General features: G+C 44.4%; 1 protein-coding gene across 1 annotated transcript in view; it reads left to right on the top strand.

Annotated features, from left to right (window-relative positions):
- T265_07548 (hypothetical protein) overlaps window positions 1-13691 on the top strand; it is a gene marked incomplete at both ends in the record, with an annotated part of 29007 nt that extends 15316 nt beyond the window's left edge. The window contains 3 exons of the mRNA XM_009173098.1: window positions 1716-3287; window positions 7521-10613; window positions 11636-13691. Coding sequence (XP_009171362.1) covers window positions 1716-3287; window positions 7521-10613; window positions 11636-11839 — 4869 coding nt within the window. The remainder of the gene's footprint in view (window positions 1-1715; window positions 3288-7520; window positions 10614-11635) is intronic.
- Between the last annotated feature and the right edge of the window lie 1672 nt (window positions 13692-15363).

Below are 15363 nucleotides of genomic sequence, written 5' to 3'. Positions count from 1 at the left end.
CAGTCGCCTACAGTATGATTAGGAAAGATCTGGTAAGTTTTTAGGAACTTCAGTCATACGCAAGAGCCAGGTGGCAGATTACGTTTACGCCTATCAGATAAACTCAAATATTTGCGAATTTTGGAACAACTATACCCGTACACTAATTAAAACATCTTAGTTAGAAGGGGGAAGATGGTAGATACACACATTTTGTATTTGTTTGTCAGTGTCAAGCTATAGATTGCAAGGAAATGAAATTTTTTCATTCTGTACAAAATAGGATTCGCTTGTTTTCAGACTGACCTTTCAATGTGCTTTACCGTAGGTAGCTCAAGGTTAACACCAATTTTCTTTTGGACACAATGTAGGCATGAAGCGAGTGATTTTTGTGGTCTCGAAGAACTTGAGAATGCGTTCTGAACAAAACAGTGTACACTGAGGTCAAATGGACTCAGTGATCTGTTACTGAAATATGTCTGATAATTGATGATCGGGTAGGCCACGATTAGTCAATGGTCTCGAGTTTCTATCTGCTTTTGCGTTCTGGAGTTTGAGTTTTTCTGGCTCTGAAAAGCTTGTCAGTTCTGCCAATGTGACGCTCTCCACAGTTGCGTTCGAAATGATACATATAGTGTAAGTTGGTTTCAACAAGTTTCGCTGATTAAGGCTTAGGGGGCCGGCTCTTCACAGCGCTCACACTAGACTTTTCGATATCCGAGCAGCTGACTTATCCAGAATAAAGAGGAAGTGCGTGAGTCTTTTTGGATATATTGTCGCAATTATGAAGCCTCGGTCTGATTTGATTATCGTTTTATGGAACATCAATTTCACCGCCTGCCTCAATCGAACCTTAAGTGCATTTCCAGCGTACTCCCCGAAACAGAGTTTTGGCGACATCACATTTCTGCTTCCTAGGGTTAGTGTTTGAAAAGAGCATCTACTGCATTGACCATGCAGATCTTCCGTACACATTCAACAGTTCCGTCGGGACTATGTGTGACAAGTAGGTATACTTAGTGAACCTAGTCCTCAACTTCTGTGAGATTAGAGTTTATTTTATTAGGGTGCTGGACAAAATTCGTGGCTTTTGTGCCTTAACCTTAGACGGGATCAGTGCGTCATCGCACAGTTTATAATATACTATCTGCGTGTTGGGGATATCAATATCCCCAAAAAACTCTGTATCTTCGTGTGCTAGCGAACTTCCGACATTTTTCAAGGTCAAACTATGGATATATATATATATATACTGTCATTTTTTCGGATTCGCCTGTTGATCGCGTGTTGTTTGGCTCATTAAAGTTGTTTCCGAGGTTTCCTTCTTCTTACTACTCGCAGTGCTAGGAGTCTGGATCAAGCAAGATAGCTGAGGATAGAATACTGTCACAGTCCGCATATCATATTGTTTGCTCGCTGCTTGATCGAACCGTAACACTGTGGTATAAGATTAGTAGTTTCCTTACTATTGGTAATTTGGTGACATCTTCCTGTTCTACTATGGTTTCTTTGAGGCTGGTAGCTGGTGTAACGAGGATGGGTTTGCCGATCCTCACGCATTACTTCGTCTATTGACGCTTCTTGAGCTCCTCTGTTTTATTTTTAAACAGAAGTGACTGAAAAATAAGCGTTTGCCTAATTTTGAACTGGACCGCAGCAACCAGCTAGTTTTGTTTTATCTGAATCCACTATTATTATTGTCTGCTGTTCCACAAAATATTCCATTATTCTTTCAGCTGTTCGATGCCACCATATACTCTACGCTACCACTAAAACCTGTCGAAGTGACCATCGGTGCCCCGAATCTCACGGTTGTTTGGTGGTCAGGATTGAGGGAACGGGTTGCTGTATTCCAATGCACATTCTTCGGCTTCGTCAGTGACCTCGAGGCTGTGTTACTGTTCAGATTAACCAAGGATGCTGCTGATGGATCCTATTTTATTGGAGCTCGAGCAACACCCAGACCATTTGGACCCCTGTTTACTGAAGGTGTCAGCCGGCTTTTGTGGTTAGAACCCGCTACTCAGGAAGAATTTGTCGATTTTTGCTGTTTGATATGGCCGAAATCTGTTGCCATTTTTAAGAACCAAATCACTTTGACCGAGATTCCTTTTCAACTTAGTTCGGTTAACATCGGCTGCACATTCAACCGCACGCGCCTTAATTCCGACTGTCCAGTAAGTCCGACAATCACTTTGGATCCTGACTTGAACGAAACTCATTTGCAGTCGAAACCAGACTCATTGCTTGCTGCGTGCATCTTGCCAGCCACCACGCTTGCAGTACCACTGAAGATGTACTTTTTATCATCGGAGCGTTTCGCCGGTATGTGCAATATAGGCTCAGGGGATATGAAGGGAAACGAGACAGTAACAATTCCTTGTGAAGTTGCCAGTGAAGAAGACACGAATTGTACACAACTCGTCACTAGGAACGATTTGTCAGGTCATACTGCAGGCTTTTCTTTCACCTGTTCGATGAGTCGGCAGCCTGGTTCACATTACTGGTTTAGACATATTGAGCTAAAGATTGATGAAGTTACATACAAGGATTTAAATGGTCGTTTGTTCTGCGAAGCCCTTCCGGACCCAGCAGTTTTTCCAAATGTTCATCCCCGACTAACCAGCCCGGTGAAGAAAGTCATCTACCGTATACCTCCAACAATCGATCGTTTCGTATACAATTCGGAAGGAGAAATATGGGAATGCTTTGGATTCGAGTATCCCACCTCTGAAACAAAGAGAATTGAAGTAGTAAAGGCAAGCCCTATCGAGAGAGCAGAACGCATGAAAACCTTCCGGAGCACAAGCTCCAAGTTTACCGTTCCCCTGAAGGGTGCCACACACCTGCCAAGAAATAGTGCAAAGTTTAATGTTGCCCACAACTGGAACGTTACGCTGTCTCCACGCCCAGCGATACTTCCGGTGTTCGAGGACAGCATTATCACGCTACGTTGCATCTTCGGCACAGAACACAAGGAACTGACGATCACCATACCTAGTATGAAACCCCCTGTGCAAGCCGGAGGCAGGGAAACTATCAACTGTCTTTTGCAGCATGAGGTTGGGGACCCAATTAGACAAATAATCCTGCAGCGTCGACTGCATTCATCCTGGTTAGATTACACTGTTACAGTCGGAATCATAAGCACCATCCAGTGGACAGGAAACGGCTGGTTCTTAGTGGCAGAGGAAGAGTTGCAACTGCGTACGTTTGGACCATGGATATATAACAGTCCACAAGTCCAGTTGGCCATTGAACATTTTTCAACTCAGATGGTGGCGTCCCTAACTGTTATTGGTACAAGCGTGAGTTACCCAAATGTCGAAGTTCGTACATGGTAGTATTTCATTATGACGTAATACACTACTCTTCGAAAGAATATATTTCGCCAGCTGGGTTTTTCACTTGTTTCGTCTTGCCTCTTCCCACTAAATCTCTTTTTAGCAGCGAGTCTATCTTTTAGATAGTTAACCTGAACAGTGACAAGAAGCAAGTGATATTCCCTTTATTTTCGTCAGCAAACAACGTAAGGCAAGCTGGCTCACAGAAAAGATGGTAGGACCATTAGTTACCGAAACACATGCAGCTCAGAAAAAAGGTAGACGTGGAACTACGTTAGCGTTAGTTTCGGCAGATGCTTAGTGGAGACTTTCTCTGCGCACAACTGGTTAATGTATCCCAATCAACAAAGCTTTACCGATTTCCAACATGTAACATCACCAAAAATGATCACAGTGGACTTCAAGGTGGAGCAACAGAACAAGCCGAATCAGTGCCAGCAAGAAGTGTTTCCAACCTCTAGCCAAACGTTTTCCGGCTCAATGTTTAGACCATACATGCGAGTAGAAAAGTTAGCCTATGAATATGATGATAGGTGAACCCTAGACTGTATAAAAAGGATACTAGACAGGAAGTTCTTCGTCTACATGTGCACGACAACCGTTTGGAACGTTGTGATTTGAGTTCACCAGGACAACAACGCGCCCTCTGAATTGACATCAACATTCAACTTCCACTCATTAAAGTAAATGAATTCTGTATCTGATTCTTATCCGGCATATGCAGGTTTTCTCGAAAACCGTTATATGTGGAATAAAAAATTTTTGCATAAAAATGTTGCATTTTACGGTATGTATGACTAAACCAACAACCACCATAATCGGCCTTGCTTTCGTTGGAAAGACCAGTCTCCTCTCGTAATTTTTGGTGCGCATTCAGTTTCACAGTTGCACTGCTATGGCTCAACAAGCTGGGGGTTCGACTTCAGATGTATTTGTTGAGAAATTGGCGACTGTACGGTTTTCATCCTTTACCGCATTTTAAAAGGCGTTAAATGAATAAACGGGAGAAGAGAATGTGATATTTGTGCGTGCTGCGGGAAAAAGAAGTACCAGCTCTGCTTCACGTTATGAATGGGTGTACTACAAATGCAGCAGGCAGCCAGCGGAGCCATAGCGAATTCGGGAAATCCGAAGAAGCTTGTAGGTTGGGCGCATTTGTTAATAACGTGCACTCCATCAGTATGGTTTTGTCCGAGGGGACAGGGGAACTGTCTCTCGGCCACCTCTTATTACCTTGAATACAACCATAAGTTGAGAACGATTTTTTAGCGACCGACGCCATGTGAATTGACGGCTAACCGAGGAGCCTAGCGCCTGCGGAGCCTTGCTGAAGTATAGAACTTCATCGTATGAAGTGCGGCATTTTGTAGCCGATGATTCTACAGGGTTCTTACCACCCAGGACGTATACATTTACCGCCGGTGATGTCGAGTTGAGTAAGTGACGGACATTTGGGCTTTATGGTGGCAGATGGTATGTCTTCCGTCATGGTTAGGCTTTGCGATTTCGTCGGATGCTGGTATTGCAGTCTGGGGAAGGTCACTACAGTCACATATGTTCCACCTGATGGCCATAGATAGCAGTGTTCCAACGTTTCCCAGATGTACTAAATATCAATGTTATATAAACTACCAACCGATTTGGGTTTTTTTTCAAGCAGCTAATATATGGCCTGTATACACAAGCCGTACACGTTCCTGACCACAGGTAGCACGGGTAGCGTGCCTCCAGTTATGTATGCCTTTGTGGAAAGCGAACAGTTCGCTCCTATGCGTAAACTGTTCGGCTTGTTTAGAGACATGATGGGCAAACAGTATCAAATGAATAAGTTTGTAGTGGACGTAATAGCGGCAGAAATGCGAACGGCGAGATTTATGTTCGGCTGCCATGTTATATTCGCATAGCAGTCAGGAGGCATGTACGTATCATATAGCATCCGTGTATTTTGGCCACAGGCACTCTGCGAACAGCTGACGTATTCCGCCGTATGGCTCTACTAGACAATGCCGTAGGTGGCTTTTTTGTCTATCATAATAGCACAAAGATTCCGGCAAGACCTGCAATTGCTGCGTCGCGTGGAGGCTAGATTCGTCCCATACCTCACATCCCACTGGTTGTATATCACCCGAAAGTGGGTGGTGCACCCACAGTCCAGGATGGTCCACTTTGGCAATCTGACCAATAACTGTCTAGAGGACTCCAACCGTCGCCTGAAAAAGTGGGTGCATAACACAGACGCTCTCAAACCTGCCATACAGAGGATGTCACGGCACGCTGAGTGGCTCATATGGGATTAGGAGATGCATCTATCTATCTACCTACTACCTGTTTATCTATCTATCTATCTATCTATCTATCTAGCCATCTGTGTATGTATCGCCGACATATTTGCACTCACAACTCTTCCGAAATTGGACGAAATATCACAATTAGACCACTCAGTTTCGAGTCCTTTTTACTATCCCAGGAGTTTCCATGCAATAGACTATTACGAACTTGTGACCTCCCTTTTGTACTTGATCGCCGACGGCGTCTGTCTAAATTCGTTAGCATCAGGTTTGGTGAGAAACTTCCTCGGTTGCCTGTACCATGTTTCTTGATCGGAATCGATTTCAGCTCACAAATGGCACCTCATCAATGAGGAGTTTGAGGCTAATTAGCTGGACCGTATGGTTGCATTTATGGTTTTTGCTGTTGCATGTTTTAGCATAATTTTTTACTCGGTAGAATTCGGTCGTTTGGCAACTCCATAAGAACACTATGGCGTGGAAGAAAACCCAGAGCAAGCTTCATCCATCTTGAGGCACCTTGGCTACACCTAGTACCTCAAGTTTATCTCAGTTTTTGGCATTTGCTTGACTATCCGGCAAAATGCACTTGTATCGAATATGCTTCTGAAATCTGGTTGGATTTTGCTTGCCTAAAATTCAGTAAAGACGCACAATACGGTGATGTATTCACTATTTTCGCGAACGATAGCCAGTAAGTTCATGTGAGAGAAACCCTTATGGTTACCTTGAACCTGAATGCCAGTAGCGTTAAAGTGCTCAAATTTGCAGAAGCATTACATAGACTAAAATCGCCTACGAACATTCCAGCATCCAGTAAAAATGGATGACTCATTAGCCCGCTAAGTCTCTGTTTTTATTTTTCAGTCTTATGTTTCTTGTCATCGAACATGAAGGACCACGGGATGACTAAAATTTATCGACTGCTTGGTCAGTCCACTGGTAGTTCACTGATAATTCACTAATAGTTCAATTCTTTCAGCTCTTGAGTGTTCTTCTGTTTTTCTTTTGCCCTAATGATTTACAAGCTCACCCGACCGCGCACTGATGATTTCCCCTCGTTTGATGACTAGACATTTACGAATTAATTTCCAAGCTCTGTGAAAAAAAAATCACCAACCCGTTTGTCAATGGGTCGAAATATTGGTAGCTCTGGTGTTTTTATTGGGGTTTGCTAAGGGGCTGTTGAAAAATCACCAACCCGTTTGTCAATGGGTCGAAATATTGGTAGCTCTGGTGTGTTTACTGGTGCTTGCTAAGGTGGCTGTTGATCCGTTCAGCGAACAATTTCGGACACAATAGTGCTCACTCGATATTCTATCTTTATAGTAGAATCTTAAATCATCAAATTGCGATCTGGCAACCTGGACTCGGTCATGTACGAAGAAAACCAACAAGGGGGAATATCCGCTGTCAAGAATGTCTGGGTCTGATTTTTATCATTTGTTCAGCTTTCCAGTGTGCAAAACTCTTAGAGAATCCAGAATGAGCAAGTGAACGGGGTAAGCACTTCGGTGTCTCAAATACCGGGTCTTCTACTGAAGTTTCATTTCACCTCTGAAATCGAAAACTGCCCTATTCTTGTGCGATGTATTTTGGTGGAAAAAGCACCACTGTTCTCTGGTGAGACTGTTTGAACCGATCAACTCATGACTGGAGTTTGGTTGAGGTAATCCTTTCGGTGAGATAATTTCTTGTCAAATTTAGGAAACCTTTTCCGAGGATGGTCTCTGCCGGAGTAAACAGCTAGGAATAGAAAAGATGTGCGTTCGTGCTGCTGCGAATTGATTGTTGTCCGGCGATGTCCATTACGGTGAATACTGACAACATTAAACTTTTCCATTCTACGCACCCCTGAAGCACATTTGTCTTCCTCTCCAAACAGGCACCTGGTCTTTTTGTTTTGTAGGAATTTGATAGCGGCGAGTTCTACTGCACAGGATCAACTATTCGTGGAGTTTATGTCCACCAAGATCCAACTGCAATCACTTTGCTCGGGAATCAAAACGATTTCGTCATAGCACAGCGACTGGTACAGAGAGAAAATCTGTGGTCCACCTCTCTGCCGGTCGTGCTCGTTGAAGATGTCATCCAGACCAGGTGTACCGTTTGGACCACAAATCCAGGGTACCGTTTCCCTTCCACATTCCAACTGATTCCATTCGATCTGCCGGTGCACTACAACCGTACCATGTATACAGAAGCCCAACGAAATTCTCTGATCGTTCGCACAGCAGACCAGTACCATATGGCAATCTCAGGTCTAACTCCAAATCAAACACGAAAATGGGTTGGCTGCAGAGTTCAACAGTCTGGTGGTCCAGTGAAAGAAAAGTGGATAGCTCACCCACACGTTACTTGCGAATCACCCAAAGAATTGTACTGGGAACCACAGAGCCATACAAGTTACACACGTTCTGTTCGATTGCAATGTCGATCAACAGGAGGATGTGCAAATCTCCGATATTGGTGGGAATGGACTGCAGGACCTCTGCCACAAGCCACTTTGGATGCAGCGGAAATGTCAAACGTGACACATGCCTGTCACAATGAATATCTCCTCTTGGACCGCCTACCCAGAGCAGGGCCGTATGTATTCCGATGTATGGCATCTTGCTGGTGTGGTGAAACTCATTTGACCAGCAAAGTAACTGTCACCTTCTTCTTGGTAGAGGACGATCAAGCTGATGATATTCTTGAAGGTTTAGCAAATAGGACACGAGTTGGAATCCCTGTGGACCCTGATGCATCCGAAACTGAAATAAAGCGGCCATTGGACCCGCTCACAGAAGACTTGGAGGAACGCAAGACTGATATACGCGAGGACTTCGAAGGAAAAGAAACAAAGGCTGCCATGATAGGACCGGAGTGGCCACACTACTGCCGCCAAACAGCTGAAGGAGATTATTTATGTGTAGCCCACGAACTAGATCGGCTTGAAAGCCGTCAGCCAGATTCACTGGATGGCTGGGCTTTTCCTTTACCAACAGAAGCTGATTCTCATAAATTGGAAAGGAAGCCGGAATACCCTGTTGACCGCGTCCAAAAATCGAAACACATAACGGATGAAACACTGTTGCGCCAGATGTATGAACAATATACCTTAAATCGACGTGATGACTACAGACTGGTTCTTGAGCACCGGAAACACTGGTTGCTAGATCAGTCGATCGCCCTAAGGCCTGATATTTATCTACCGGCTTACCAAGAAAACTTTCGTTTATTGGATGATGTTCAAGTGGAATGGGGAGGCAAATGGACTGAAAAGAGTGAACGTCTGACAAAGTTAGAAAAAACGAACAAAACCATATGTTTGGACTTTGAAGGAAAGAGAATAGTGTGTACAGCTAGGCTAGTCTCCGAAACAGGAAAACTGCTGGAAGAAAGAGAAATAGTTGAGTATCCTTTTTGTGATGCACACTGCCGTAGGCTTAGACTTCAGAACTCAATGAATGATTCACTGAGTGCGTTTGCGGAATTCCAAGCTAGGACTGATAATTTGAGATCGCTGAAGGAGAAACAAAACCTAAGTCAACGCATCGGGGCGATGGGTTTGAGTTGGCCAATGGAAAAAAGTGAACGAGAAACTGAAGTCTTGGGTGCTACTGGAAGACCAGGAAATCACTACCAAACGCATGGCAGGTCATCAAGAAAAGCCATGTCCAGTGCAACAAATAAGTTTGAACTATCTGGTAAAGTGGACTTTACAGAAGTCCACATCGTTCCACCAATTGTCGTCCTACCCGGAACCGCAACGGTGTTATGCCCAGAGTTTCCGTACAGGAAGACATCGCCCAATTTCAGACCAGTTAGAGTGTACTGGAGACACGCGCATTCTTTGAATGACCTGTATAACCAAGAAATAGTATACGAGACGTCCCTTTTGGTGCGAGACACTAGGAGTGGTTCTCCAAGATACAATAATCCGGACCGTGTCTTCGCCTATCCACCGCATCGCTGGTCTAATGCGTACACACTCGATATTAAACCACTGCACATAGGAGACTACGGTTTTTATGGATGCACAACCACAGTGATGAGTAGTCGCTCAAATTCAGGCTACTTAAATTTCACGAGGGTCTCTCCTGTTCCACTGTGTGTTGTCCCCGAGACCAAAGACGTCAACCCACCCTCGCTCTACTTGGCCGATGAGTATGTTGGTGTACTCCAAGAATCTTCACGGGGAATGAAGTCTGTCGACGCCGGTAGCTGTCTTGCTGCTGGAACTCTTATCCTGGTCCGCTGTGAATCGGTTCCAATGCAGATGTTTTGTGAGAGGAAGGATATGCTGAACTTTGGACAGCGTTTGATTCGTACTGAGTTGACTGCAAGCATTCGGTTCACTGCAGAAGGTCAGCCGTCGCGTACGATAACACTCAGTGAGGGGCATGAGGTATCGGAGTCAAAGATTGCAGATTCAGAGGACGAGTCAGTTGATGCTCATGAAATCATGGCTCTTCCCAAGGTAATCCGGGAATGGTTCGTAAGATTGACTCCAGAATTTGGAGGCGCTCAGCTGAGTTGTACAGCTAGACCACAGTTAACGAACGAACACACGCTACCTGTTTCAACCTATTGGTTATGGCTAGTAAAGCAGTTTGTGAAACGCGAGATTGGTTTAAAATCAGCCCGTCAGTCTTTATTCAGTAGTTCACTGTGTGTGGTTCCGAAAAGAGGCCAACTAGTAATTCAACCGAAATTGGTCATTTCAGAAGTGCATCCTATAGGAGTCGCAGTCGCTGAGGTTGGACACACTATACAATGCAGCGTTGGGTACGCCGGCATCACCCACCCAGTTATCCAAGTGTACCGGATACAACGGTCACAACTGAGGCGAATGTTCACCCACTCGAGACATGAATTTCTGCAAAGCTTAGCTAGGCCCTTAAACTGGCCGAAGCAGGAGACGCCCTATTTCGCACGCCTTCTAATTGCAGAAGAAGCACAAGCCGAGGAGACCTATTACGTTCGCTGTTCCATTGAGCGAGAAAACATGGAAACAGTGAGTTTCGTCACTTTTCTGATTTTTTTCCATTTTCCTTCCAATTATTTTCAGGCGACCTATCAGTCACACCAATAAACTGGGCTGATACCGCACAAAAAAAAACAAGCGTAGATGTATCTTTCAACAGTAACCCCCAAATTCATTCTAACTCCATAACCTCTTATTGAAGATCATATATAAATAACCTTTTTTCAAATTGATACAGGCCATAGCAATAGCTGGAAACCCTCTGGCCCTCTATTACGCCCTCTGAATTGGAGGTTGTAAATGTAAAGGCATTACAGTTAGCTTGTATCAGGTTCTCCTCATGGGGACAGTCTCTTTCCTCATCAGGAAAATAAGTCGTTCCGCATGTGACACAATGTTGCTTGACTATTCATGTCAACGCCAGATTGAAAAATGGGCCCAAAGTGTAGCAAGGGTGCAAATGTACTGATCACTGGGTTTGTTGTACAAGCCCGTCTACCGTTTTCAGCCTGTTTTGGGCAAGTCCCATGAGTACCCGAAGCGACAGCGATTGACCACATTTCCCATATCAGAGGAGACCAGTCTAACTGCTGCTTTTTTCAGCTGTCTATTTCGGGAACCATAGCACGAAAGTGTCAGTTTTGAATACCTTCCTGCCAAAACAAATTAGTCTGCGTTGAGAAGCCTCATGGACACTTGGATGTAGAACCCAGAAATCCATTGGTGTAAGAGTGTTGCGGTGTAATGAGTTAACTTTAAAATCATCCCAGCAGTAGAAAAAAATGGCTTATAAAATAGACAAAACCGAACTTGGACCTACGCATTTCAAGAGCTTCGAAAGATCCTTTTTTGGCATACAAAAAATGGGTCTTCAACTTAGCTAAGTTAAATTACCACTCTGATCTTTTGGTATAAAACGAACTGAGAGAACTTGCTCAAAATTTGGGAATGAAATCTTGTGGTGTGAGAAAAGGAATTACATTCCCAGGTGGTCTCTGGTTTTATCATTTTTTCTCTCTGTTTGTTCCCTTTTTCCTCCGACATACACGCAGGACTTTATCATTGAAATACAGGCAACACAGGACAAATTTTGGAGTGGTTCGTTGTCCATTCTTACTCCGTGCTTGGCCATTGGCCTGACGGTATTGGTGCTGATGGAGATATCGGTCTGTTGGTGTTGGCTGATCAGTCGGAGGCGTCGGTTGCTGTTCAGTCAGGTTGATGACTTGGAACTCGGATTGGCACTATCAAAGTGATCGAGGGGGCATACAAACAAGAGACGCCTAAAAACAGTTTCGTGTCTGTTCGTTGCTGATCCGAATCCAGAGGGGATGTAGTCATCCTCGGTAAAGAAAATATTGCGTGCCTGCGGACCCTCCGCAATGAATCGATGTTTGGCCGTCAATCTGGTACGGATTAAAAGCTGACCGAACTTCAGCATATTCTTCCTCTCATAAAACAACTGTATTGGAACCGATTCACAGCGGAGCAGGGTTTGATGTCCACTGATAAGACTATACTGAAGCCGTCTAACTTCGGATTCTTGCCCAATTGCTACAAGTCATACCATGTGCATCCACAATACTAAGACATACTGTTGTGATAACCCTGGACGGATGAACACAAAGCAACGCAACAGGCCAACTATGACCGAAATATCACCAAACTATGTCACCCAGGCATGCAAAGTCAAAGCGTTCTGTTCCGAAATTCCATTGGTGCGTTGTCAAATACATAGAATGTTGTCTGATGATGTTATAAATTGGGAACTACATCTGGAGCAGGCCTAATCTTCCCATTCAATCTCCCATTCATCTCCAGTAAAACGATAGGAATGTCACTCAACAATGGACCAAGACGACAACCCATGGCGACTTCATCGATTTGTCAGTAAAATGTGGAATTAAATTGAAATTAAATTGTAAGTGTACGTTGAAACCATAGTGAAGAAGTAGTCCCTTTAAGGAGATGAGCAGTTGGATTGTGAAATCCAATGAGTCGGTATAAACACAAAGTTTGTAGTCTCCAAGAGTGGGACTTGGTAAAAAAAAACTTACGTTAAAAAACACAAATTTGGAACCAATATCAACATCTTTTATCAGCTCCAGAAACTCAGTGTCATGGATACTGGCACAAATGTCGGCGTAAGGGTTCTACAGTCTGGACCAACCATTGGGCAGTTGCGTGATATGGGGAATTACACATCCAAAATCAGTCTCAATAGAACACATTTCTCACGAACCATAAATCGGCCGAGCTATGACTGCTCCGGATTGCCACCCGACTGGAAGACTGGTGTGCGCATTCGTGACCAGTTAACGAGCATGACACAAAACAACTATAATAGGTGAAATCAAGCACGGACATGTTTTGTTTGAACACGAGGTCGGGTGTCGCAGCGAATAGACACACGGAGAAATACAGACCCACCAAGGTGGGCGCACGTGATAGCGCATGACTTGATGCATCTCCCACCGTGGGAAGATACTCATTAGTAGCGTTGCTTCCTTGCAGTTCAAACCCAACCTTCTTTTTGGGCTTTGGCAACCTAGTGGTATCCCAGCCCCCGCCCCTACTTCCGCTGTCACGAGAGCTAGGCACAGAAATGGTGCTACAGCTGGAGGATCTTTTTTTCTTTGTGGGGTTCATACAAAAGCACTGGCACGAGTCCGTCAAGAATGTCTGGCTTCAGAAGCCACGGTGTGCTTGGCTTCACAGTCCTCTTCTGTATTTTGGATAGTCCCCCTGAGTGCTTCGAATGCATCCGAAGGAACATCAAGCGAAAGGTTATTGTATCCGGTGACACTAACAGATGTAGTTGTGTAGCATGGTCAAATGCGCTTGATGATACATGTTTGCATATTGTTTCCAACTACAGGTTCATAAATTATATCTCCCAGGCGATAATTCACAATACCAGGAACCACTATTCGTTTATGGCCTTGAAGGATAGGCAGATCTACAGAGCAGCCCGGCGAAACACCCGCAGATTTGCTTCGTGATGTTGCTTGAACTGACAGTCTGCTTTTTTGTTGCATTTTACTCTTGTGGAACTAGTTGTGGTCTGTGTTGTTCCAACTCTGCAACTAAGAAACGCCTCCAGTGGTGAGCACTGGTTTGAAACTATCATGCTTGATTTTTCGCAATGCGTGCACAGAAATAGATCGAGAATGCCACTGGGAATCCTTTTTCCAACAAGTTTCTATGGTTATACCTTGAATACATGGACAAGTCCTTCTGCTGTCTGTTAGGACTGGGAATGGCATGATGGATTCCGCACAGGCTTGGTAACAAACTATCTATAAAAATCAGCGAATTGTGACAAGGTGAACCGCGGGTCATTGTAACTGACTACTGAATCTGGCAGGCCGAATTGCGATAACAATCGATTTAGGTACGAAGTGATCATCGTAGTTGAAATTGCGTCCGAGGTTAGTATTTATGGCCGTTATGAATAAGCCTCGATAGACACAAGATAGCTGATTCCGTCAATGAGAACGCGGACTTTGTGAGGCTGGCCATGACTACCAATCACATTTACTAGGCAACTTTGAAGCTATGGCACATTGGGGGCGTGTGCGAACCGACTATTGTACATCCTGGTCCGTGAATGGCTCATACAGAACTTACAGTGAAGCGTAGGTTCGACAATCCCGAATATCAGAAGGAAAAATTGGGTTCGTAATTCTACGGTAAGTCAATGTGTACAACAAACCTGATCATGTTCATAGCGTCAACAAGTTCACAAGTCTGTCACTCACTGACCGACACAGTGTAGTGTCAACGTGAGCACACCAAACTGAATGTTGGCTCAGTAGTGTGGATTGTGGTCGTCCCTTCCGACGACGGTCTCGTGATTCTCAATGGACGTGCGATCACACGGAACCAATGAGAAAACAAGTTAAGGTAGGCTCAGCAAACGGGACATGAACGCGCATGGGTAAGTAGGTCAGGAGTGCACATTCACACACAGACAAGGTTTGGAAAGGACGGCCTCTGCGGCAAGGTGAGTGGCGAGTATGGGTAGGCAAAACAACTGAAGATCAAAAATACGTGGACAGGGTAAGCAAATGAATGGGGAATTATCATAAGGTCAAGTTAGGTTCAACAGCCAGTAGGTGCAACCTATAGAAATCGATTTTGTTCGGCCAGTTCCTGTGTGTTTACCATGGGTTTGTTCTAGTGCTTTGTCTTGCAGTTTTTTTAGGTAAAATCCCCCGATTATTAACACCACACACCCGTCAATGGCCATGAATGCAAAACTTTGCCTTCTGACCGCAGGTCACCTGTCCTGAAGATACCTCGTAATTTGTTGTATTCCCGGATCTTTAAATATTTCAGCCGTAGCCGAAAGATGGGGTCAGACGCGTGAATTGCACGTGAAACGCCCTAGCCTCTGATGATGGAAGCTAAAAACAAAATCCTCATCTGACTTCCTAGCTGTGAAATCGGTGATCAATCCTGACGAACAGTCTGAGCGTTCTTCCGCAACTTGGTTCAAAACTGCATGCCAGTAGTGTTGTTGTCCATCTTTGGAGTCTATTAGCTGTTTTGCTGCGGTAGATGGATAACGGAGGCTTGAGGTCAGTATGCAACTCAAAATATCGACAGTGAATAGTCTTCTGAAAGTTTATGACAGCAAACACAAGAGCTAGTCCTTCTTTTTCGATCTAACTGATGCTTTGAATTTAGGTGAAACGTGTCATAGCTTTTTGCCTACCATCATTGAAACGATTCCATTGGAATCATTGACAACATTGATAGGCTGCATAGGGTCGTA

The sequence above is a fragment of the Opisthorchis viverrini genome (assembly GCF_000715545.1).
Source record: "Opisthorchis viverrini unplaced genomic scaffold opera_v5_174, whole genome shotgun sequence".
Lineage (NCBI taxonomy): Eukaryota > Metazoa > Platyhelminthes > Trematoda > Opisthorchiida > Opisthorchiidae > Opisthorchis > Opisthorchis viverrini.
Note: the sequence above shows the minus strand (reverse complement) of the source record. Positions and strands in the feature narration are given on the sequence as shown.